The sequence below is a fragment of the Bison bison genome, unplaced genomic scaffold, assembly GCF_000754665.1.
Source record: "Bison bison bison isolate TAMUID 2011002044 unplaced genomic scaffold, Bison_UMD1.0 scf7180017864032, whole genome shotgun sequence".
Taxonomy (NCBI): Eukaryota; Metazoa; Chordata; class Mammalia; order Artiodactyla; family Bovidae; genus Bison; species Bison bison.
In genome coordinates, this window is record NW_011494604.1 from 3,791,200 (window position 1) to 3,814,714 (window position 23,515).

A 23,515-nucleotide genomic window follows, 5' to 3' on the forward strand; every position below is an offset into this window, starting at 1 on the left:
AATCTCATATAAAGAGGGTTAAGTTATTCACGTCCTAAAAGGATTTCACTCTCTGGTAGCAGTTCTTCAACTTTGAGTCTAATACCTTTTAAAAAATCAATGAAAGCTATGGACACTTTTCCTGAAAAACACAGGTAACACACAGCTTTACATACAATGCAGATTCACAGACCCTGGAAGCCAAGTCATCAATAATAACATTTCTGTAGATTCTAGTATCCTCCTATAATTCAGTTTAAATCTCTATCAAAGAGCCATGAATCATGTTACTCTTTCTACAAGTTACTAAATTTTGTAAATCAAATTTGTATTAGTTTTTATAAATAATATATGCTCACTGTAAAAAAAAAAAAAAGCATACAGTATAGAAATAACAGAGTAAAAGTTTGTTATTTTTATCCCTACCCCAGATCCTCTGCTCAGAGATGAAAATGGTCACAGTTATTTAATAAAACTGGTAACATATTTAAAGGCAGGATTCATATCTCAAATACAAGGGGTAACTAATGAAATTAATTTTAAAAGGCAAACATATTAAAACTAACTTAAAAAAATTTTTAAATGACTATTTACTTCAAAGTTGTTTTCTAAAAAGACTTCACATTATGCTGCTGCTGCTGCTAAGTCGCATCAGTCGTGTCCAACTCTGTGCGACCCCATAGATGGCAGCCCACCAGGCTCCTCCGTCCCTGGGATTCTCCAGGCAAGAACACTGGAAATGGGTTGCCATTTCCTTCTCCAATGCATGAAAGTGAAAAGTGAAAGAGAATTCACTCAGTCGTGTCCAACTCTTCTCGACCCCATGGACTACAGCCCACCAGGCTCCTCCATGGGATTTTCCAGGCAAGAGTACTGGAGTGGGGTGCCATTGCCTTCTCCAAGAAGGCCTGAGGAGCAGCTATATCCCAATAGCAAATAACAATACAGCTACCACCCAGACTAGTTTCTAAATACCTCACTCTACTAAAAGAAATGAGAGCTCCTTGGAGAAATGACTGATTCCAGAGCTGGGACAAAGAAAGTGAAGATGAACCTAAAATATCTTATGCTAGAAAGCAAGGAAATATTTTAAAAAGATAGGACAAGCCAAAAGGACACAGGAACCAATCCAAAGGGCTCCATTTGGCTAAATCTGGGGCAAGCTGAATATCCAAACAATGATACTAATGGTAAAAGCTATTGAATAAAATGCAATCCATGAGTCAATACAGACTTAAATGTATAAATTAATAAAATGAAAGTATAACAAATATGTTACTGATATAGTACTTTCCCCCCAACCCAAATATTTACTAATTAAAAAGGGAATTAACTAAAAGAGAAAAACAGCTTGACAGTGGAGATGCCTGGTAGATACCAGCAAGTTAACATGACCAGCAGAGACAAATCAAGAGTGCACCACCAAAAGCACACAGCCATCACTTCTGTGATTTCATTGCTCAAAACATTATACATGAATTTAAACATGAGGAAACATCGGACAAACCCAAATTGAGACATACCCTAGATAAGAACTGGTTTGTAATCTTTAAAAGTGTCAAGGTTATGAAAGTCAAGAAGACTGAGGAACTGTTCCACATTGAAGGGAACAGAGATGTGACAACTACTTAATAGTAGTTAAATTAGTCCAGATCCTATTACTAAAAGGACATTACTTGGACAATAGGCAAAACTTGAATGGGTCCAAGAATTAGATACATCAATGATAATTTCCTAATTTTTTTTTTTTTTTTTAGTACTGTAGTCACATAGGAGGATGGAATACATTTTAAAGTATTTGGAGTGAAGGGGCAGACATCAGCAATTTACACTTAAATGACTCATATTTTTGTACCATTCTTGTAACTTCTCTGTCAGTGTAAAAAAAAAGAACAAAAAACAAAACAGCTAACTGTTTAGAAATCATACACATTTTCCTATATAACTGGTTAAATTAGCAAAATTAACTGACAACACGAGGTACTACAGGGAAGCCAAGTACATTTAATCTTTGTAGATGATACATAATCCCTTTGTGGTGGTGGTGGTGTAGAGAATACACTGAAATAGGCTGAAAAGGTCATTCTCCTATTAAGGTTCACACTGTTCCAGCTTTATCCCCTTTAACCTAATATTCTCACTTATGTGAATTTATTTCAAAAAATTAATTTTAATAAGGTAAAGCATGTAAATATACTTTAAAAGCATTTTTACATAGTAAAAAGTGAAAATTAACTCAATATCTAAAAGGAAAATGACTTCCCTAATTATGATACTTTAAAATGATGCAATGTTCCATAGCTATGAAGAATAGTAAGTATTATTATTGGAAAAAACTTGGCAAAGGTATTTTGGCCTATATAAAAAGTACTAAGTAAAAACACTAAAACAAAACTATGTATTATGATTACAACTAGATAAAAATTATGTATTTAAGCAATACATAAATCTTTAATAGAATGAATTTATCAGAAAATGGTTGCTGGATTATAGTTGTCAGATTGTAACTTGAATGTGTTTATTTTAAATTATTTTTTGTAAGGTTTCAAAGATTATTTTACATGAATTATATGTGGTGTGTGAATTATACCTCAATAAAGCAGTTACCAAAAAAGTTAATTTTAAAGAAACTTTAAAAATAAAAAGTTAAATTGCCAGATACATTAGTCCACTTAGCTCTTGTAGGTGAAATGGCACAATGAATTTTTATTTTTCAGTTTTCAGGATCACACTCTGTTCCCTGACATCCATTAGTAGAGTATAAAATATTCATTAGGTTGCTGCTACTGAAGCTAAATCGCTTCAGTCATGTCCGACTCTCTGCGACCCCATAGACGGCAGCCCACCAGGCTCCCCCATCCCTGGGATTCTCCAGGCAAGAACACTGGAGTGGGTTGCCATTTCCTTCTCCAATGCATGAAAGTGAAAAGTGAAAGTGAAGTTGCTCAGTCGTGTCCGACTCCCAGCAACCCCATGGACTGCAGCCTACCAGGCTCCTCTGTCTGTGGGATTTTCCAGGCAAGAGTTCTGGAGTGGGGTGCCATTGCCTTCTCCATTCATTAGGTTGGATGCTCCTAAATTACAGAATGCCTGCATCTCAGTAAGTTCTACGGTAGTATAGTCATTTAATACTAGACAGGTAGATAATAAATCAAGAAAATAGTAGTTTGCTCTCTTTGGATTTCTAATTTCAAAGAAAAAAATCTACTGAAAACCAGTAGTTGATTTATTAATTCTTAAATACATGCCTTCTTCAGATTTTACAAGATTATAGTCTTTTTCCACTACAAAGTAGTTTTTTAAGAGCAAAATTACATATTCCCTAATATTTCCTTAGGATATATGCCCAAAAGCAAAATTATTATAAAACATGTTGATATACAGTAACTGCGTAACTTAAACAAACAGAAAAAGGCAAATTCTCTCAAAGAAATGACAATATTTTGACAAAACAAAAACATCCAAACTAATAGTTACAATAAATAAGCTAAAGTAGTAAACAGCAGAAATAAAAGATACAAAATATATTTGAAAATATAAAAGCCACATAATGAGATACAATTATATAGTATTTGGTATAATTATTAACAATCATATGGTTTACCTGATAGCATCCACTCCCCCAGTCCGGGTAACTCAGCTTCCTTTCACATTTTTCCATGACAAATGCTGATTTCTGAATTAGACAAACTGAATGAGGCCCATACTTTTCAGCACCATAATTTTTAAAAAGGTCTGAAGCAAACCAGAGAAGTTTTCTTTATTAAAAATTGACTTTGGACTCAAAGAATAAGAAACTGAAGCATTCTACTCTAATGATTAAAAGTTGCTTTTAAAAATCACACGTGTTTCGTTAGTGTTGGGATTCCCTGGTAGCTCAACTGGTAAAGAACCCGCCTGCCAATGCAGAAGACTTGGGTTCACCCTGGGTTGGGAAGACTCCCCTGGAGAAGGAAATGGCAACCTACTCCAGCATTCTTGTCTGGAAAATCCTATGGACAGAGAAGCCTGATGGGCTACACTCTTATGATTAAAAGTTGCTTTAAAAATCAAATATGTTTCATGGAAATTGTCAATTAAAAAAATTAAAAGAAAGAGGAAATTCCAAACTCAAACTGGATTCTCAATAAAGGAATTAGGAGAAAACTATTCTATCAGAAACAAGAGATAAAACTGGGCCTAGAGCACTGAAGTTAAATATACAGAGGAAATGGCACTAAGAATCACCTTCAGTGGTGGTCTAAATTAGGAGTCACTTCCCAAGTGACCCATGATAAGATGAGGCCAATGATTTAAATAATGAAGATTTTTTGGGGGAGTGCTATTACTTTTGCAATATGTTCCTGTATTTTCAACTTGTGCCATCTCCTGGAAGTCAATAAATGATAGGCTGATCTAGTCTTAGACTAAGCACAAACCCACAAAGTTATGGGGTAGACTAAATGACCTCTAAATGGCTAATGGACAAAGGGGTGGAGTCCTTAAAGCCTAGGAATTTTTAAAAAAAGAGAAAAAAAGCCTAGGAATAATTTTCTCTCTCTACACTTAAAACAAGTTTCATCTTTTGAAAATAGATGGTTCAATTAGTCCATTTTGAAATATTATAGAGATAAAACTTTATTTTATATCAGTTTTTAAAAATCTTAATTGTATAAGCTAAGAAAAAAAATATAAAATAAAACAGAATTTTATATTTATTTTATTTATGAGTATTTTAAAGTCTTCAAAGCACACAGTGATCATTTTCTAAAAAATGCCATACAGTTTACTTCCTTGATGACCTGATCATTTATATATACTAACAGAGAATAAATAAGATGGCAACACATCTTACTACTTATGGGACAACAGTATTATTCTGATATCTGCAGAATGACACGTTATGTCTAAGTAACATAAAATGCACACTCCTCAGGATAGGAAAAAATAGGATACCTAATATGATATAATAAAAAGAGTTCTGCATTGGAAGATCTCGCACTGACATCAATTAGCGATATTACTTAGTATATCTCTTCCCTCATCTGTGAAATTCAATCATAGTATCTTCTCTATGTCTCTTATCAGGTTTTTAGAAGAATAAAATGAAATGATTAAAATCAAAGTGCTTTGCAAATGAGAAAAATGTCATGCAAATATAAGGTATCACTATGGTAGCATATACACAAATGTGCAAGTGTATCTAATAGCTAACAATTCTTTCTATGTGTCATAATTCTAAGCACTGAACTATATTAATTCATTTAATTCTCACAACTCTATGGGACAAGTATTATCTCCTTTGCACACAGGAGAAAACTAAGGTGCAGTGAAGTTACTTCAAACAGGTAGATGGCAGTGGAATCACAAAATAAACTCCGACAATCTGGCTCTGGGGTCTATTTTATATTGTTGATATACACTATTTTATATTGCTTATATATACTTTCAATATGTATATAACATTTAACTTCACTAAACTACTGACCTGGTTGATTTTCCAGTACTCTACAATCTGAGCTGCGCTGATATTCACCACTTAAGTGCCAACTGAATTCCTGACTGAAAGGGCAGTAGTCAGCAATTTCTACTGAACCACCATAATAAGGCAGATCTTCTGCAGGTACTCCAGTGAGTTCATCAAAGTACTACAAAGAAAAATATATTAGGAAGGCAGGAGAGTAAGAAACATTCTATAAAATCAATATGAAGCCCACAGGCAATTTATAGCATCCCTCTAATGCTATATAATACAAAGGAGATATTAATCTATTTTTTTCATACAGAGTAAACACAAAAAGACTAATTTTTGTGTTATTTGTGGTATTTCAAGGTTGTAGTAGTTTTAGAAATAAGCAAGGTAAGTAAATTAGTCTAAGTTAAGTTTTTATTAGATGACAAATTTGATTAATGTCTTAAAAGGATACATAGAAAGAGTTTTAAGAGCTGACAAAACATAAAACTAATTCATAAAATTAAGATGTTTTAAATACAATGTACTTCAAATGTTTTTAGGAGACTTAATTTATATGTTGTTTTGACAAATTTGAAAAACCCATGAGAAAATCAATGAGATAATATATAATATTTGGAAATACCAAAGGAACAAGGTACCAGAAAAATTTTAAAGATTTCACACTTCATACCAACTCACTGAAGTACAGTACTAAGTGCAGAAATATATATATAGTCACTGCCTTACAGTGTCTAAAGCACTCAATGGGGTTATAAACAGGTAGGAAGCTCAAAATTTAGAAGCAATCACTTTAAACTCACTTCTGAGATAATTTCTGACTTGTGGCTCCTTTGTCAATGGCAGGCAGTGTTAAAGCTTTTTTAGAAATAGCCACTTCAACAAAAAGCTTAAAGCCTACATCAGAGATTCAGACTGAACATGTGGGACCACTGCCTTCACCTTTTAGATACCATTAGGCAAACTTGTCTAGAGCAGAAATTCCAAGCCTTCTAATTAACTGGATTAGAGTACTTCAGTTACTTTTTTCTTTTTAAAAAATATTTTTATTTTATATTGGAGTGTAGTTGATCAATGTTGTGTTAGTTTCAGGTGTGCAGCACAGTGATTCAGTTATACATATAAAGTATCTATTCTTTTTCAAATTCTTTTCCCATGTAGGTTATTACAGAGTACTGAGCAGAGCTCCCTGTCCTATACAGTAGGTCCTTATTGGTTGCTGTTGTTCAGTCGCTAAGACGGGTCTGACCCTTTAAGACCCCATGGACTGCAGCATGCCAGGCTCCTCTGTTCTCCACTACCTCCCAGAGTTGGCTCAATTCATGTCCACTGAGTCAGTGATGCTATCTAACCTTATTGTTTATCTACTTTAAATATATCAGTGTGTACATGTCAGTTCCAAACTCCCAATCTATCCCTCCTCTCACCCTTCCTCCCTGGTAATCATAAGTTTGTTCTCTAAGTCCGAGTCTGTATCTGTTTAAAATAAAGTTTAGTTATAAACTTTAAAGTAAGTTTAGTTGTATCATTTTTTTTAAAGATCCTGCATATAAGCGATATATTTGTCTTCCCAGTCAGTTCCTTTCTTCAAAGAACCTTGTTTTTTTTATATAAAGATGAAGACTTTTGAAACAAAAAGAAATAGTTTAAAAAATACATTAAAATAAATATTCTAAATGTCTCTTACCACTACTACTAGGCACTGCTAGATATCAGTTAATTGCTATCAATTAACACAGTTTATAAAGAAATGTAAAACTTCAGTTTTTTCTAACTTACAGAAAACAAATGGAGCCTGACAAATTGAAAACTTAAGAGCTTAATTCACTCTTCCAATTCAAAATGGAGACTTCTTTTTAAAAGGTTTACTCCTGAAACTGTGCCCCAAACAAGTGTTACCTGGTATTCCTGAGGTAAAGGTTTTGGAAACTTCTGCAAATTGCACACTGCAACTGCTCTCTGGTCCTGTCTGCAAGTTAATTGCAATGGATTACTTCTGAGTGTGTTACAGTAAGGGTTCAGCATCTGTCTCCTGCAGACAAAGATAAAAATACCATGGTATCAAACTCTAAAGAAGATATTAGAAGTCTATTTTAGAGTTTGTCTTTTCTGTTACAATTTCAATGCTTTTAACATTCTTTTTTAATTAATTGATTTTTAAAAATTTTTGGTTGCACTGGGTCTTCATTACTGCATGCAGACTTTCTCTAATTGCTGTGAACAAGGGCTACCACACAAGTCCAGCATTTTATGATTAATAGAACTTTCAAATAATATCAGCTCAGTTCAGTTCAGTTGCTCAGTCGTGTCTGACTCTTTGCATCCCCATGAACCACAGCACGCCAGGCCTCCCTGTCCAACACCAACTCCCAGAGCCTACCCAAACTCATGTCCATTGAGTCAGTGATGCCATCCAACCATCTCATGCACCATTCTTTCATTCTTTCTGAAGTTATTTCTCCACTGATCTCCAGTATCATATTGGGCACCTACCGACCTGGGAGTTCATCTTTCAGTGTCCTATCTTTTTGCCTTTTCATACTGTTCATGGGGTTCTCAAGGCAAGAATACTGAAGTGGTTTGCCATTCCCTTCTCCAGTGGACCACATTCTAGTATACAATATCATTATTCCTAAAGAAACCCTCCAAAGTAGAACTAGTATTTTCATTTCACTGATAAATAAATAGTTTGAGACATTTAGCTTGTCCAGGATCATATAGCTGATGAGGGATGGTGATGGGACTTAAACTTCTCTCTCCAAGGTCAGTGCCTTGCCCATTAGAGAAATACCTGGTAACAAGCGCTTCTTCTGTTGAAGATGTTAGTCTTACTCTTCTCATCTGGGCTAGGTCTCAAAGCAGTTTTAATCACTCAGAGTTTCTACTAAGGAGTTTGAGGTCTGAGTTAAAAGCCTGCTATGAGGAAAGCTGTTCATAAGCAATAACATGAAACACTGCAGCTACTTTTGGGACAGTTAGTTAACTCCAGTACAACAACCTGATCTGCTAGTGTTGTTGTTCCCAAATTTTGCTGCACATCAGAATCATCTAGAGAAACTTTTAAAACCTCCATGCCCACCTTGCACCCCATACCAACCGAATCAGAATCTGAAGTCAGGAATCAGGCGCTGGTATGACTTATAAAAGGACAAACTGATCATTTTAAATTAATCAAAATTAAAAAATTTTGCTTCACAAAAGCCCTATTAGGGCTTCCCTGGTGGCTCAGTAGTAAAGAATCCCCCTGCCAATGGAGACATGGGTTCAATCCCTGTTCCAGGAAGATCCCACATGCTGCAGAGCAACTAAGCCCACGCGCCACACCTACCGAAGCCCACGCACTAGAGCCGTGCTCCGCAATAAGAGAAGCCATTACAATGAGAAGTCCATGCACTGGATCCGAAGAGTAGCCCCTGCCTGCCGTAACTAGAGAGTAGCCCCTGCTTGCTGCAACTAGAGAAAGCCCTAGTGCAGCAACAAAACACCAACATAGCCAAAATTTTTTTTAAAAAAGGAACCATGGATGGTTTCTACACATTTTGAAATTAAACGGTTCACACCACATTTTGAAAACAGGGACACTGGATACAGAACAAAATCGGAAGTAAACTGTTAGCAAAGACAATAAGAGGAAATGCATCCTTACTTTTGTCTCTGCTGATCAATCCAGAATTTACAGCTCCTCCTGACAAAGTCACAGCCCATTCCTCGGCCCCAGTCTAATTTCTCAGCCATGCTGTAATTAGCTTTATACCAGCTGTGGAAATAACCCAAACAAAGCACTTTATATTACTGTCACTTAAAAAACAACTCCAGCGTATCAATTATAAATCTTAACAATGAGCAAACTAGGACCTCAAAAAGGCTTTTAGTGACCATCCCCACAGATGAACATTTACAACCAAAGTCCCAGCTGCACAGGATCACTGCAGCAGGGACTTGGAACCTTTAGTCTTGAGGGAAACATGAATACTTGAGGGTGCTTTTATATTTGAAAAACACTAAACCACATCATGTTTCCATTGTAACTTACAAAGATGATATAAGTCACAGAGGAGAAAATGTTTAAGGTGTGGGACAAGGAGTATAAAAGGCAACGAAACAGAGAGAATGAGAGAAAAACTGGAATTCTGTTGCATCAGAAAATGGAAGAAATGTTTTAAAATTAACCAGTGCCATGATTTCCCTAGTGATTCATACACTCCAAGATGCTTCTGCATCCTACCTGTATCTTAAAGAAACCATCATTATTTACAGAAGGGCTAGAAAAATAGAGCAGCAGGACCCCTTCTGTTGGTCATTGCTTATTAAGGGATAAATGGGAAAGAGTGATAATAGCGCTAAAAGGAATCCAGCATTTTTTTTCTTTTCAAAAATATGAATTGCCCTACTTGGTCCACTGAAAACTGTAAGAAACAAGGACAACCCAGTAGAAATTAACGGAGTCCCTAGATTGCGATTTCCAAAAGCTATTCTTGATCAAAAGGAGCATTCCTGTGCTCCTTGGAAGATTGGCTGATGCCAGATCTAGAATACAGAGCATGGGCAAATCAGCCTGGTACATCTTGCCATACTAAAGAGCAAGGAAGCTATCAAAACTGAGACTCATCAAAATAAACCCAAGAGCCCACAAAGAAAAAGATTCCCATTGGACTCATTTTAAAACAGTATTCTGTTGCTTTATAAGAAAGTTCTACTGCCTTAAAAACCAGGAATCTCTACATAAATCAATTTCACTTGTAATTAAAAATACTGTTTATATAAGCTTTTCCTTCATATCATCATGCCCTCTATTTATTAAAAAAAAATCTCATTTATTTATTTATGAGAGATTTAGTTTTACTCTATTACATACCTCAGGGTCTCAAACATTTACTGAATGAATGAATGGAGCTGATATAGGTAATGGATAGCTAACTGAAAAAAATTTTTACAACAGGTATATTTAAAAAAAAACCACAGGTATATTTATCTTCAGTGTAAAATATATTTGCTTAAGTTAATATTCTTTTCATCTTAATAGTAATCTTAATATTCATTTCAATAAACAATTCATGTAAAATTCTCACAGCTGTCTTACCCAGTGTCCTCCATTAACGCCAGAGTGATTCGAGAGAGGACTCGGTTCTGGGTATGAGAACCAGTCATTGCTTCATTCTGAAAATCACCAACAGATTTTAATTAGAAGACTGGATTCCTTGCAATTCCCAGTAATTTCCGTGATTGCTTTGATGTACAGGCAAAACGTTGAAGGTGTGACAGACTGACAAAATGTTGATTTAAAATAGTAAAATATACAAGCTTTCTTTAAGATGACAGACTGAAGCTTAAAGCAAAATCTACTCTCTCCCTCAAATATCTATATTGTGTACAATTTCCCTGTAATGACAGATAACTAGCATTTAGAACTCTGTGATGAAAATGAAGATAAATATATGGAAACAGAAATATTATTAAAAAAAAAAGAAATATTATAAAAACATTACACTATTAAGGCAAAGTAATATTAGTGTTTGAGACAGATGCCCAGATAATGGAGAGGAGAATGGAATACTTGCTTGAATTACAATTGAAAATGCTTTTATAACCAACTTTTTATACTCTGTGATCAGAAAAATATATACTAATATGAAAAACAAGTATCACAAAATCATAGGGTCAAAGGAGTTGCCTGAGGGATACAAAATATCATCAAGGTCTACTGTCTACCCAATGTCTTAATTAGTATATAATAAAATTCCTACCAGGAGGTCACCTAATGGTAAGGACTTCACTGTCACTTGGAGAAGGCAATGGCACCCCACTCCAGTACTCTTGCCTGGAAAATTCCATGGATGGGGAGCCTGGTAGGCTGCAGTCCATGGGGTCGCTAAGAGTCGGACATCACTGTCACTTATGAAAGTACATTGTATTTTGGGATGCTGATTCTTCTTCTCTTTTGGGTAGGGGGTGTGCTGCATGGCTTGAGGTATCTTAGTTCTCAGATCAGGAACTGAACCTATGTTCTTGGCAGCAAAAGCATGGAGTCCTAACTACTGGACTTCCAGGGAATTCCCATATTTTGTTAATCTTTATGTTGAACGTTGGATTGCCATGTCAAGTACTTTAATTTCATCTTTTTAAAACACAGCTCAAGAACACAAAGTTGATTTCAGAGGAAAGGCAGCAGTTAATGAAACTAGTAAAATTACTACTTTCAAGTCTTCTGTTGAAAAGTAAGTAAATTTTCATTTCTGGCCCATCTGTAGCTTTCTAAAGAGAATCACTTGAGAAAGACCGCTTAAGGAATATAAAGAAACTGAAATTCCCACGTGAGATAAAAGTGTACATGTCTTCCGTAAGTTTCTATCACTGTTACTTCACGGTCACCCAGATAACGTCAGTACAAGCACTAATTTCATTCTTTTCATAATTTTGCTAACTAGGATCATGATGTATGTAAACTGCAACCGTTTACTCATTTAAACAGACCTCTAAAAAATGTATATTTGTCATTCAGTCGCTAAGTTGTGTCTGACTCCTTGCAACTCCATGGACTACAGCATGTCAAGCTTCCCTGTCCCTTCACTATCTCCTGGAGTTTGCTCAAACTTCCTTTGATCCAGAAATTCCATTCTTCTTTCTACATAAACAGATCTGATCTTGCATTAACTTTCTAGTTCTGTTCCCCTGAAAACCTAATAAGGTGGAATGTCAACTGTGTTACTAGGCAACAGGACTTAAGATATGCTTCTGGACTTGGGATTATTGTAGATGAACATGAATACCTGTTGGTTAGCCACAGTTTGGGACTTCTCTGTGTGCAGTGAGTCTTACGGGTATGTCCCTTACAGGTATCTGGAAGTTAAGTCTATGAAACTGTTAAAAAAAACAATGCCGATCCTTATTTGTAACATGGTACTTCTAAACCAGGCTGGTTCTTGTACACCTGTTACGGTCTTGTGCTTATTGTGTTTGAGCCAGAGAGAGAGGGGAAGAGGCATGGATGATAGCCTAGATTACTGTGCAGAGCACAAGAGAAATGCCTGACTGCCATGCTGGCATACTGTACTTTCTCTCTTGTATCCTTCTAGTATTTTTTGAATGTGACCTGTTTAGGGTTCACAGGTTTGACTGACTGTTTTTTGAACCTAAGAACACACTGGAATGCCACTCCTGTAGGGCACTGAAGATATAAATAAATCACTCATTATAACATTTTTAAGATAAAACATTTAAAACATAATTATTCACTGACATAGGATTATTGTCACATTCATATAACACTATGGTGGTTTAGTCACTAAGTCATGTCCGACTCTTGTGACCCCAGGGACTGTAGCCCTCCAGGCTCCTCTGTCCATGGGATTCTTCAGGCAAGAATACTGGAGTGGGTTGCCGTTTCCTTCTCCACATATAACACTATGTAGCTATTTAAAAATAAATAGATCCAAGTATAAAGTATATTCTACTAATGGATGTACTTCTGTAATGTGAATGAGCTCATATGAGACTAGCAAATAAGGGAATCACATCAGTATAAGATGGACTCATGTTGGTTCATAATGATTTCTCCTAGATTTTAATGTTTTATGCAGTGGAGCAACAGCAGCTAAATGAATCACTTTGCTGTATATCTGAAACTAACACAGCACTGTTAGTCAACTCTGTTCCAATATAAGATAAAAATTAAAAAACAAACAAAAAACCAAAATACACTAAGACACCTGAACACAGCAACAGAGGAATGCTGTGCTGTGCATGAAGTTCCATGCTCTTCCAATTGGCTCAGTAGGGCCAGAGGCTCTTAGAAGTACTTGTTGCACTGTTTTTGTACACTTTACTCTTTTTACATTTTACTCTTGTCCCCATTATTTAGCTTTATAGTCTCCCATCTATCCCCCATTGCTTTTTGCTGTTGTTTAAGGTAAAAGAAATACTCAAGTAAATAAATATAGAAGCTTATTTATTGGAAATACAATGTGTTTTTAGACTGAGCTAGTACTTTTATTATGACTTATTGCTTTTGTTAATGACTTGGTATTTGTGTTTCCCACAAACTGTTATTTTTTATTTTGAAGAAAGAGATTGCTTAGGAAAGCATACACTGTATTACAGCAGAAGCATCTGTAATTCCTTGGAAAGTATATGGTTAAATGGAAAAAGCTGCATAAATGCATGAACCTATTTAAAAAAAAAAAACTACGTTAGTGTATCTGTCTATTTTTTTAAAGAAAAAATATGTCTAGTAACATTTTCAAATAAACTGACCTCTAATAACCGCTTTTCCCAATGGTTGAGCTCAGTGCCCATACCACCTTGATTTTCAAGTTCCATTCCCTCAAGAATTGGACAGTTAAAGTGTTTTCGTGCTTCATCCTAAGAATCAGAAAATAAATAAATAAATAAACCCACAAAAGTACAACATAATGGCAAATTCCTTATCACACTGGATAAGATAAAGTAGCCACTAAGGAATTACTTTGATTAAAAGACAGAATGTCTTTTAAAAATATAGCTTTTAATATAATTAAATATTTTGACACCGTCGCACTTTTCTTTGCTATTGAACTACTATTCTCTTATTATTTTTTCCTCCATTTGAAGATTTTGGCTTTAAGTCATATATTTAAAAAGTTAAAGACTGGTATGATTGCCACTTGTAACTTTTGTGTCAACAATGATTTTAACATAGGTATAAACTGCTCATATTATGGACATAGTCTTTGTTGAGAAAAATAAGTTGTTCATTAGAAAACAATTTTGTTCTTTTGGTTTCATCTGTACATCACAGTTAAGAGTATGAAGTACAGGGATGTGCGGTATTCCGAGAGCAGCACAAAAGTTCAGAGGTCAGAAAGAGCTGTATGTAGTTAAGAGAGCGGGTAGGGAGAACAGGTTTCTGTCATTAAATAAGCGAGTGAGATGATTAATTTTATGTATCAACCAAGCTGGGGCAAAGTGCCCACATATTTGATCTAACATTATTCTGAATGTTTCTGTGAAGGTGTTTTTAGACGAGATTAACATTTCAATTAGTGGACTTTAAGTAAAGCTGATCACTTTCTGTAACATAAATGGGCCAGTCAGTTGAAGGTCTTCATAGAACAAAGACTGACTTCACCTCTGAGCAAGAAGGAATTTCGCCAGTCTTTGGATTCAAACTGCAACTCTTCCCTATTTCTTCAGCTTGCCAGCCTACCTCATCAGATTTTAGACTCTCTAATAAACCTCCATAACTACATCAGCCACTCCTTAAAATAAATCTCTTCATCTCTTTCTCTCTCAACAAACACATCCTGTTGCTTCTGTTCCTCTGGAGACCCTCCTGAATAAAACTGATTCCAAATGAAATGACCAGCAATTATGCAAACAGTACAAGTGATTCTAAGGGGTATCACAACGGAGCACTGGTGTAACAACTTAAAGCAGTGGGTAGAATGGAGCCGTTAAGTCATTGCTAAATTTTTCTTCCTCAGATATCTCTTGGCCTGCAGCTTTACTGTACTGCCTTTATGTTTCCTACTAAGTTAAGTCGCTCGCTCAGTCGTGTCCGACTCTTTGTGACCCGGTGGACTGTAGCCCACCATTTTCTTTTCTCATGGGATTCTCCAGGCAAGAATACTGGAGTGGGTTGCCATTTCCTTCTCCAGGGGATCTTCCCGCCCCAGGGATCAAACCCAGGTCTCTCGCATTGCCAGCAGACCCTTTAACCTCTGAGCCACCAGGGAAGCCCCTGTTTCCTACTACAAGCTTTGAAATTTAATCATTAGTTCTTAAACAATAATGATTAGTAAAGAAAGGACCATAACGAATGAGAAGAGCAGATGGCTCATGAGACATGAAGCTCAGTAATACTCACGACAACACGAGGTGTTACTAGAAGATTAACAGTGTGAGGAACTCTCTTATTATCACGAATGTCCCATAATCTCTCCACTTTTCGAACTACTTTATCACTCCATTGATATAATCCAAGACTGCAATTAAAGAATAAAAATACAGTCCTTCTTGCAAATTTGTCACTTTAAATGTAGAAGTGTTTATGAATATCAATATGAAATTAAAATATCTGACCTTGTATCTGACACCAAGTACAAGCAAAGGCTTGATAGCATTTTTTAATTTAATCTTTTCAGTAACTTTAAGAGATTATCATCACTACTTTGCAGATAGAGAGACAGAAGCTTAGAGAGATGAAGTAACCTGCTCAAATTCAAATAGCTAATACTGGGCTAAGATGACAGTGAATTATTTCCTCTTAATAAATTTACTGCATAAAACAAAAGCATGTCTAGAGAGAGATCTAAGTACTGTATATAACAAGACTTAACAGAAGGTGACATTTTAACTTAATTTTGCTATTGTTGTTTAGTTACTAAATTGTATCTGAATCTTTGCAACCCCATGGACTGTAGCCTCTGTCATGAGAGGATAAGTTCCTCTGTCCATGAGATTTCCCAGGCAAGAATACTAGAGTGGGTTGCTATTTCCTTCTCTAGAGGATTTTCCCAACCCAGGCATTGAACCTGTGTCTCCTGCATTGCAAGCAGATTCTTTACTGCTGAGCCACTGGGGAAGCCCTTTAACTTAGTGAGAAAGTATAATTTACTTAACAATTGTGTTGTAAAGAAAATTATATTTTTTATAATTGGTTATCCAACAAGAAAAAATTAAATCCCTATTTTAGGGATAAAATCCCTATTTTACTCCATATACAGAAATAAATTCCAGACAAATGTCAGTAAAAATGGCAGAATAAGGACTACTGAACTTCATGAAAGCAATGAGCAAAGTATCAAAATTAGCCAAATGAATTTTTTTCAGAACTCTGGAAATTAACCAAAGGCTTACAGCAATCCAGAAAGAACTTATTTAAGAAAAATGGATGAGTTTCAGTAAAAACAGCAAGCTTTGTGGCGGTTTCCCATGCCCTCTCTCCAGCTCTATAGCAGCCTTGAAAACCAACAACCCACAGTCATGGTGAAAACCAGCAACCTGGCAGCCAGAGGGAGCGGAACAGGGTTAACTGGCAGAATGTATTAAAAAAAAAAAAAAAAAGTTTCAACTATGCCTACAAGATACACAGTTCACACTCAAGGATACAAATAGGTTGAATATAAAAGGATTAAAAACATGTATCATGCAAATAGTACTCAAAAAAAGAGCTGGAACATTTATACTAATGTCAGACAAAATTGTTACTAGAGACATTTTATAATGAATAAAGGGTCAGTCCACCAAGAAGACATAATAAACATGTATATACCTTACAAAAGAACCCCAAAATACATGAAGCAAAAATAAATTCTAAATGGATTAAAACTATGAACATAAAAATTTAAATAATAAATTTACCAGAAAAAAATTTAGAATATTTTTATAATCTTTTAGAGCAGAAGAAACTTTCTTAAGCAAGAAAATAGGTAAATTTAATAATATAAAATTTAAAAACTTTTCTGCAAGGCAAAAATATGATAAAAAAATAAGTAAATGGGAGAAAACAATCTCATCTTGGAAAATCTATCTTGCACAAATAAAAGTACTACCACAAAAGTGTTATATTTATTATAGAAAACTATAATGGTCATCAATTTTCACTTTTGCCTATAACCCACACTGTTATTTTCTGGCTTTTTCCTAGATTACTTCTACCACTGACCCTATGAATCTCTCATTCTCAACAATAAAACAGAATATAAAGAAATTAGTTTTCCCACCATTATTTTATGAAGATTTTATATATTATTCAAAGAATTATATGGTAAATACTGTATACACAATAACCATTACTTATTAATCCTTTGTTTTATTTGCTGTATATCTGTTCGTCTACTCATGCCTTAGAAAGATTATTCTTAATTCCTTTTCTTTTTCCACAGCAAGGCAATGTTTAAATATAAATAGTGAACAAAGCCAAAAGGAAAAGAAACAGTGTTTACTGTATTAATAATCCCAATATTCTCTTCACCATTCACATTTCAAGATTAATGGTTTCTCCAAATAAAAAGGTGAGGGCCAAATCCAACTCTTTCTATGTCTACCATCTGAATTTCTTATTACTCTGTTATCTCCATTTATACTGTAAGATTTTCTGCTTTTAAGGAATATCCAAAATGTAAGAAAGCACTGCAATTATCAGCTTAATAATGGTTCTTATGTATGGGTATCTCTCTCCTCCTTATCACTACATAGATGGTCCCACTCTCACTATTTATGTGTTTCCCATAAAGACCACAATTCTTAGGAAACACCAGACTTCTTCCATCAGTTCAGTTCAGTCGCTCAGTCGTGCCTGACTCTTTGTGACCCCCATGAACTGCAGCACGCCAGGCCTCCCTGTCCATCACCAACTCCTGGAGTTCACTCAAACTCATGTCCATTGAGTCGGTGATGCCATCCAGCCATCCAAACAAATACAATCTAGGAAGTAAAACATCTATTTCTACATTATAATTTTGTTTCTAACAATTTTGTTGTTTAATATGTAATCTAAAAAAGTACTATGATGAATAAAGTATTATCTGTTTTTAATAATTATGCACTTCCAGCCACCTAGAAGTAAGAAGAGAAGAAGATGAGAGAGGATGAGATGGCTGGATGGCATCACTGACTCAATGGACACTGAGTTTGAGCAAACTTAGGAAGACAGTGAAGGACAGAAAAGCCTGGTGTGCTTTTCAGTTTATGGGGTCACAAAGCAGACACAACTGAGCAACTGAACAATAAGCTACCTAAATGGAGATCTTCATATGAGAATTAATTTTTTATTCTATATCTGTTTACCACTCACTACTCTCATTATGGAATAGTGTCAGTACCCTGAGGTTTCTTTATGTGCCTTCTCAATCTATTCAACTTGCACAGCATTTAATAGGCTACAGCTTCAAGTAAAATTACTCATTTGTCTTTTATCATGGACTGTTTTTAAACTCCATACAACTAGACTATGACTTCTTTTGTTCAACCCTATAACTACTATATTCGTTCACATTATTACATGTAGCAATAATGTGTTCTTTTCAGTGCCTTGTAGTTTTTGATTATAGGAATAAATTACAATTTATTTATCCATTCTTCTATTGATAGACCTTTGGGTGGTTTCCATTTTTTGTTTATTAATAACAAAACTGCCATTAACATTCATGTATATGTCTTTTTGTGGACATGTGCTCTTAAATTAGATATATAAATCCATGTAAATGGTTATAGTTCTGTGACTGATAGTCTATATAAAATTCTTAATCATTTTTTTTTTTTAGTATTTCTTAGTATTATTTCTTTTAGGCCCTGAACTTCTAGATCACTGCTAACATGAGAAATAAAATATAGTTTTAAAAAACTGTAAAATACAGTTTACAGTTAACATGTAAACAATATGATGTATAGACAATAATTATTAATAAACCAAAATATAACCAACCCATACTCTCCCATGGCCTGACTCTCCTGTAAAGTAATACAAGCTACTACAGAGTGGTGGAAAAGAGCTCTGCCTGGCAAGAAGAGTCTTCACTCTTTGGGTAAGTCACTTAAGTTCTCTCCATCTCAGTTGTTTCATCTGTGAAATGAAAAGGTAAAGCTAAATAACCTCATATCCTATCTTGTTATAATAATATAGGATATACAATCTTAGGCTAGCCATAAAGCCACTATTATTTGTAGAAATTAACATATAAGAATTCTCAGGTTCTAGTCTTAGCATCCTCCTAAAAGAGAATAAGAATAAAAAAAACCCAAATACCTATAGTTAAAAGGTGGGAGACCATCTGCAAATCTTGAAGTTAAAGGATTTCCATCTTTATCATGGTAGAATGCAAATAGCCCAGCAGAGAAACCCTGTAAGAAAAAGTTCAAAATGTCTTACAGTGAAAAATATCAAATCTGACTATATATTATTACAACATGCCACTATCAAAAGAGAACACTGATAGAACCACATAAAAGCATCATGGGAATACTTCTGTAGGAACTTGATATACTGGAGTAGGACTGAAATTATTTCACATTATGAATTTTAAATTCCAATTACTTGAGATAATTCTAAGTGAAAAAATTAAAAGCAATAGAAAAGACATTCTTTGGTTGGTATAGACAACACATTTATTTGTTTAAAGATGTGTTTATCACAGATGGTCTTCTTTACATGAACTTACTAATAAACTCTACACCTGCAACCAGGGAATGCTACTATTGAGAATAATTAACAATACAGTTCAGAGCAGGCAAGTGTACTTGTAAGAATACTCATAAAAATTCAAAGACTTTGATCCCAAAGTCCATACTTAATATATATCTATACCTAAAAAATGACTGTAAATGTATGCATATTTAGGGGGATGTATACTCTGGAAAAAACACTGGAAACATATATAGAAGTGTTAGCTGTAGTTATTTTGGTGGTAACATGTAAAATCATCTGCATTTCTAAAGATTTTCTTTACAATGTGAATTTGTCTATAATCACATTTTTAGACAATATTTTTAAGAAGTCTTCAATTTTAATAAGATAATAGATACTTTATATAAATGTATTCAAAGTCCCATTTGCTATTCTCCCCCCTCCCAAATAAAATGAGGAAATGGACAAAAAAAGAAAAGACAATTACTGAGATTGGACATCTGTTTCATGAGTAAGATTTCTTTTCTTACTTTCTTTCTTAACCTAAATGACTAAAAAAAAAAGCACTTTTGTAACTACTAATTTAAGTATGTTTTAACATTGAAAATATGCTATAGTTTATATTCAAATAACTAAGAATCACAAATGATCATGTAATCAATTTATTTGGCAAATTTCTTTGCTTATATAACTGTGGTCTCTGTATCATTCAAGGCTTGCCAAAATAATTAATGGAATCCATAGTATTCTTTTATTCCTACATTTCTTCTTTTTTACTCTCTGAATATGCAAAGGATATTTAATGGAGTCAGCTAAGAAAATCTAAATAGTTTTTAATATACAATTCATTGAGGTAATATAAAGCTTAAAATAGTATGATGTGCCTCATCCTTTAGAATATTCTAAATCCACATTTTTTTCTTCCCTATCAAGTTCAAAATTTTTCTAAGCACACACATTTCAGAAGGCATATCTAGTATTGAAAGTACCAGGAATGACTATATTTGATAGTTAGAGCATATATAACTTAATAGAGAATAAGTGTATTTGTTAAACATTTAATTCTTACCATCCTCCAGATGGTTTTTGAGACAAACTAATATTCTTAATTTCTTAGGTTTTTGCAATTTTTAAAATACAAATATACAAAAAAGTTTAAAAATCTAAAAGAAATTTATGTTTACTCTTTAAGAGGATTTAAGATGTAAGTTTTGCTACGTTTTCTTTAGACTTTTTTTTAAAGAAACAAAAACACTGCAGAATATTGTTGAAGGCCCATTACCTTAACCCTTTCTCCTCTCTCTTTTCCCAGAGGTAATTACTACCTTAAAGTCAATGTACATATTATGACAATATAGTTAGTTGATTTCCTGTCAATATAAATAACTTTCCTGTCAATATAAATAAATATCAGTCAAATTTAGAATCATTTCCATCATAATTAGACATTAGCAAAATTACTGAATTTTTTTTTTGCAGTTTCTATTTACACCATTTGAGTGATGCTGAGTTGTGCTTCATTTATTTCATCTTGTTCCTGAAATAAATTTTCACTATTTTTATTAAAAAAAAAAAAGTCAATGTACATAGTAACTCTCATGCATGCTTTTACATTCAATGGTGTCTGACTCTGAGACTCCCTAACTGCCAAAATAAATCTCAATATATTCTTATATACCTCTTGACCAACTGGACCTTTTCTTTTGTGACCTGCCTGTTTATAATCCAATTTACATCATGTCTGGGACTTCTGCATTCATGTTTACTTATACATTAGATTTAAAACCTGCTGTTTTTTTTTTTTTCTGGTTCTCTCAGCATCAAGTATCTACAGTTTTTGGAGCTTAAAGCTGAAAATGTTTTTTAAAATGATGTTTGTCTTTCATCACGATAGCAGGTTCGACTTACTTTTTTAGTAAAAGGAAAACATGATTCGTTTTAGAATCTCCTTACTTGAAAAACATAAGTGCTATCTGTATACACTAGAGTTTCACTGTATTATTCAGGTATTTGCTGATTTAAACAAATCATACATGATAGCTCATGAAAAAAGACTAATAAATAACAGCCACTAATTTTATTATATCTTACTATGTAGAGCATGGTGCTAAACCATTTATATGCTTTATTTTATTTAACCTTCAAGAAAAAAAATCCACTCTAATATGTACTACTATCTTCATTTTATAGATGAAACGGAGACTTATAAAGGCTAAATAATTTCTAATAGACCCCCAAGATTTTTAGCAGTAAAGCTAAGGAAATTCACACCTACATCTGTGTGATCTATTCTCTCTCTTAATCACTGCATTTTACTCCCATCTATTATATTTTCTAAACACATGAAAGACATCAGGAAGACATTTCCTAGGTCTCAGGCAACTTCATATAATTCCCCAGACATCGTGTAAAAGTTTAGTACTTTGGACTGATTGGAGAAAAGCAAAGAGAAGTTCTGAATCAGTTAGTATATATAAAATTTAGAAAGCCTAAATAGATCAAGAAGACTTTTAGAAATGAGATCTCTAAAAGAGAGAAGACAGATCTATAACCTGGTATCACTTTTTTTCCTTAAAGATTTATTACTTTCTTTGGCTGAACTGGGTCTTGGTTGAGGCATGTGGAGATCTAGTTCTCTGACAAGGAATTGAACCCATGCCCTCTGCATTGGGAGCGCAGAGTTTAAGCCACTGGACCACTATGGAAGTCCCTAGGTATCACTTTTAATTACTAAGTATTTTCTTAAGAAGCTTAATCATTTTTTCAAAACTCCTATTTACCCAATGGATTTACTTTAATTATTTTAAGTAGTATAACTTAACCTAGCCACTATCCTAATCACTAAAAATTCTGTCGGCTATTGGCAGAGGTCTAATCAACTAGGTTCTATTGAACACAATCTAAAAAGCCACATAATCTTAAATGTTAATATATAATTAAAATGAGACTATAATCAAAAACTCAAGGCATGAAGGAAAGAATAATAGTTAACAGCAAAATTTACCAGCGCATGAATAATCTCATGTTTCACTGTGGACAGCATCCCAACAAACTCCTGAGGCTGGGTAGAGATCATATTTGGACACAGGTTAGCATATCCTGCTATTGGCCTGTTAAAACAGACATTGAATTTTTAATTATATTCCAGAACAGTGTGTACTATGATATCTATTAACCTATATTTTTCTACAAAAACTGATTAAGGTCAGAAAAAATCTTTGTTAAATATCAAACGTCATTTTATAACATAATATCTAACTTTAACTATATTTTATTTCTAAGACTTATACCTGTTTTTCCCTATGATACAGCTAATCAACACTTGTTCCCATGAAAGGATAGAGTCAGTTAATTATACTTCAGTGTGAATTTGTAAAATAGGTCAATATGTACCAAAAAAGGGAATGAACTGGAAAACTTAAATTCTAACACTATTTTTACTCACAAAACTCATTTCTGACTTCAGCATTTCACTTTATGTACAGGCACAGGGACAGACAAGTAGGTAGAGAAGGAAAACAGTTATATAATAAGACAGACAATAAGCAAATCATTCAGATTGCTGCAAGTTACAGAACCCTCTTATTTCCATTTCACTATCCTCCTCCTTCTGTCCCAACAATGCCTTCACTAACATAGATTTTTTTATCTTCCTATCATCATCTTTCATACAGTATTTTATACCTTCTAGAATCTACAGAATTCTATATCTCTTTATGAGCCTGGAACTTAAGAATCCAAGAGCTGACTGGGACCTAGAGTAATTCAATTTCACCATGCATCTAACTGTCTTTCAAAAACTGTGCCAAACAGCAATATAAAGAACCCCAAGGTTTTTTCTCCCAACACTACCTTAACATTTTACCACAGAAATATCACAAATCTCCCCAAATACTGATAGCCTATTTACAAAGTAACAGGCTTTTGTAGGTAAAAAAAAAAAAAAAGCCTTATGTAGATAAAAAAGAAAAAAAAACAAAAAC

At 34.2% G+C, this 23,515-nt stretch overlaps 1 protein-coding gene across 5 annotated transcripts in view; it reads right to left on the reverse strand.

Moving 5' to 3' along the window:
• Nucleotides 1-23,515, reverse strand: part of LMLN (leishmanolysin-like (metallopeptidase M8 family)) — a 47,623-nt gene that overhangs the window by 7,827 nt on the left and 16,281 nt on the right. For 3 of the 5 annotated variants that reach the window (XM_010834296.1, XM_010834295.1, XM_010834298.1), the window contains 9 exons: nt 22,537-22,642; nt 19,155-19,249; nt 15,273-15,390; nt 13,682-13,789; nt 10,512-10,588; nt 9,078-9,188; nt 7,331-7,463; nt 5,447-5,606; nt 3,584-3,714 (listed from right to left, as the gene is read on the reverse strand). In XM_010834296.1, the coding sequence (XP_010832598.1) occupies nt 3,584-3,714; nt 5,447-5,606; nt 7,331-7,463; nt 9,078-9,188; nt 10,512-10,588; nt 13,682-13,789; nt 15,273-15,390; nt 19,155-19,249; nt 22,537-22,642 (1,039 nt within the window). The remainder of the gene's footprint in view (nt 1-3,583; nt 3,715-5,446; nt 5,607-7,330; nt 7,464-9,077; nt 9,189-10,511; nt 10,589-13,681; nt 13,790-15,272; nt 15,391-19,154; nt 19,250-22,536; nt 22,643-23,515) is intronic. The other 2 variants (XM_010834297.1, XM_010834299.1) reach the window with 2 other exon arrangements.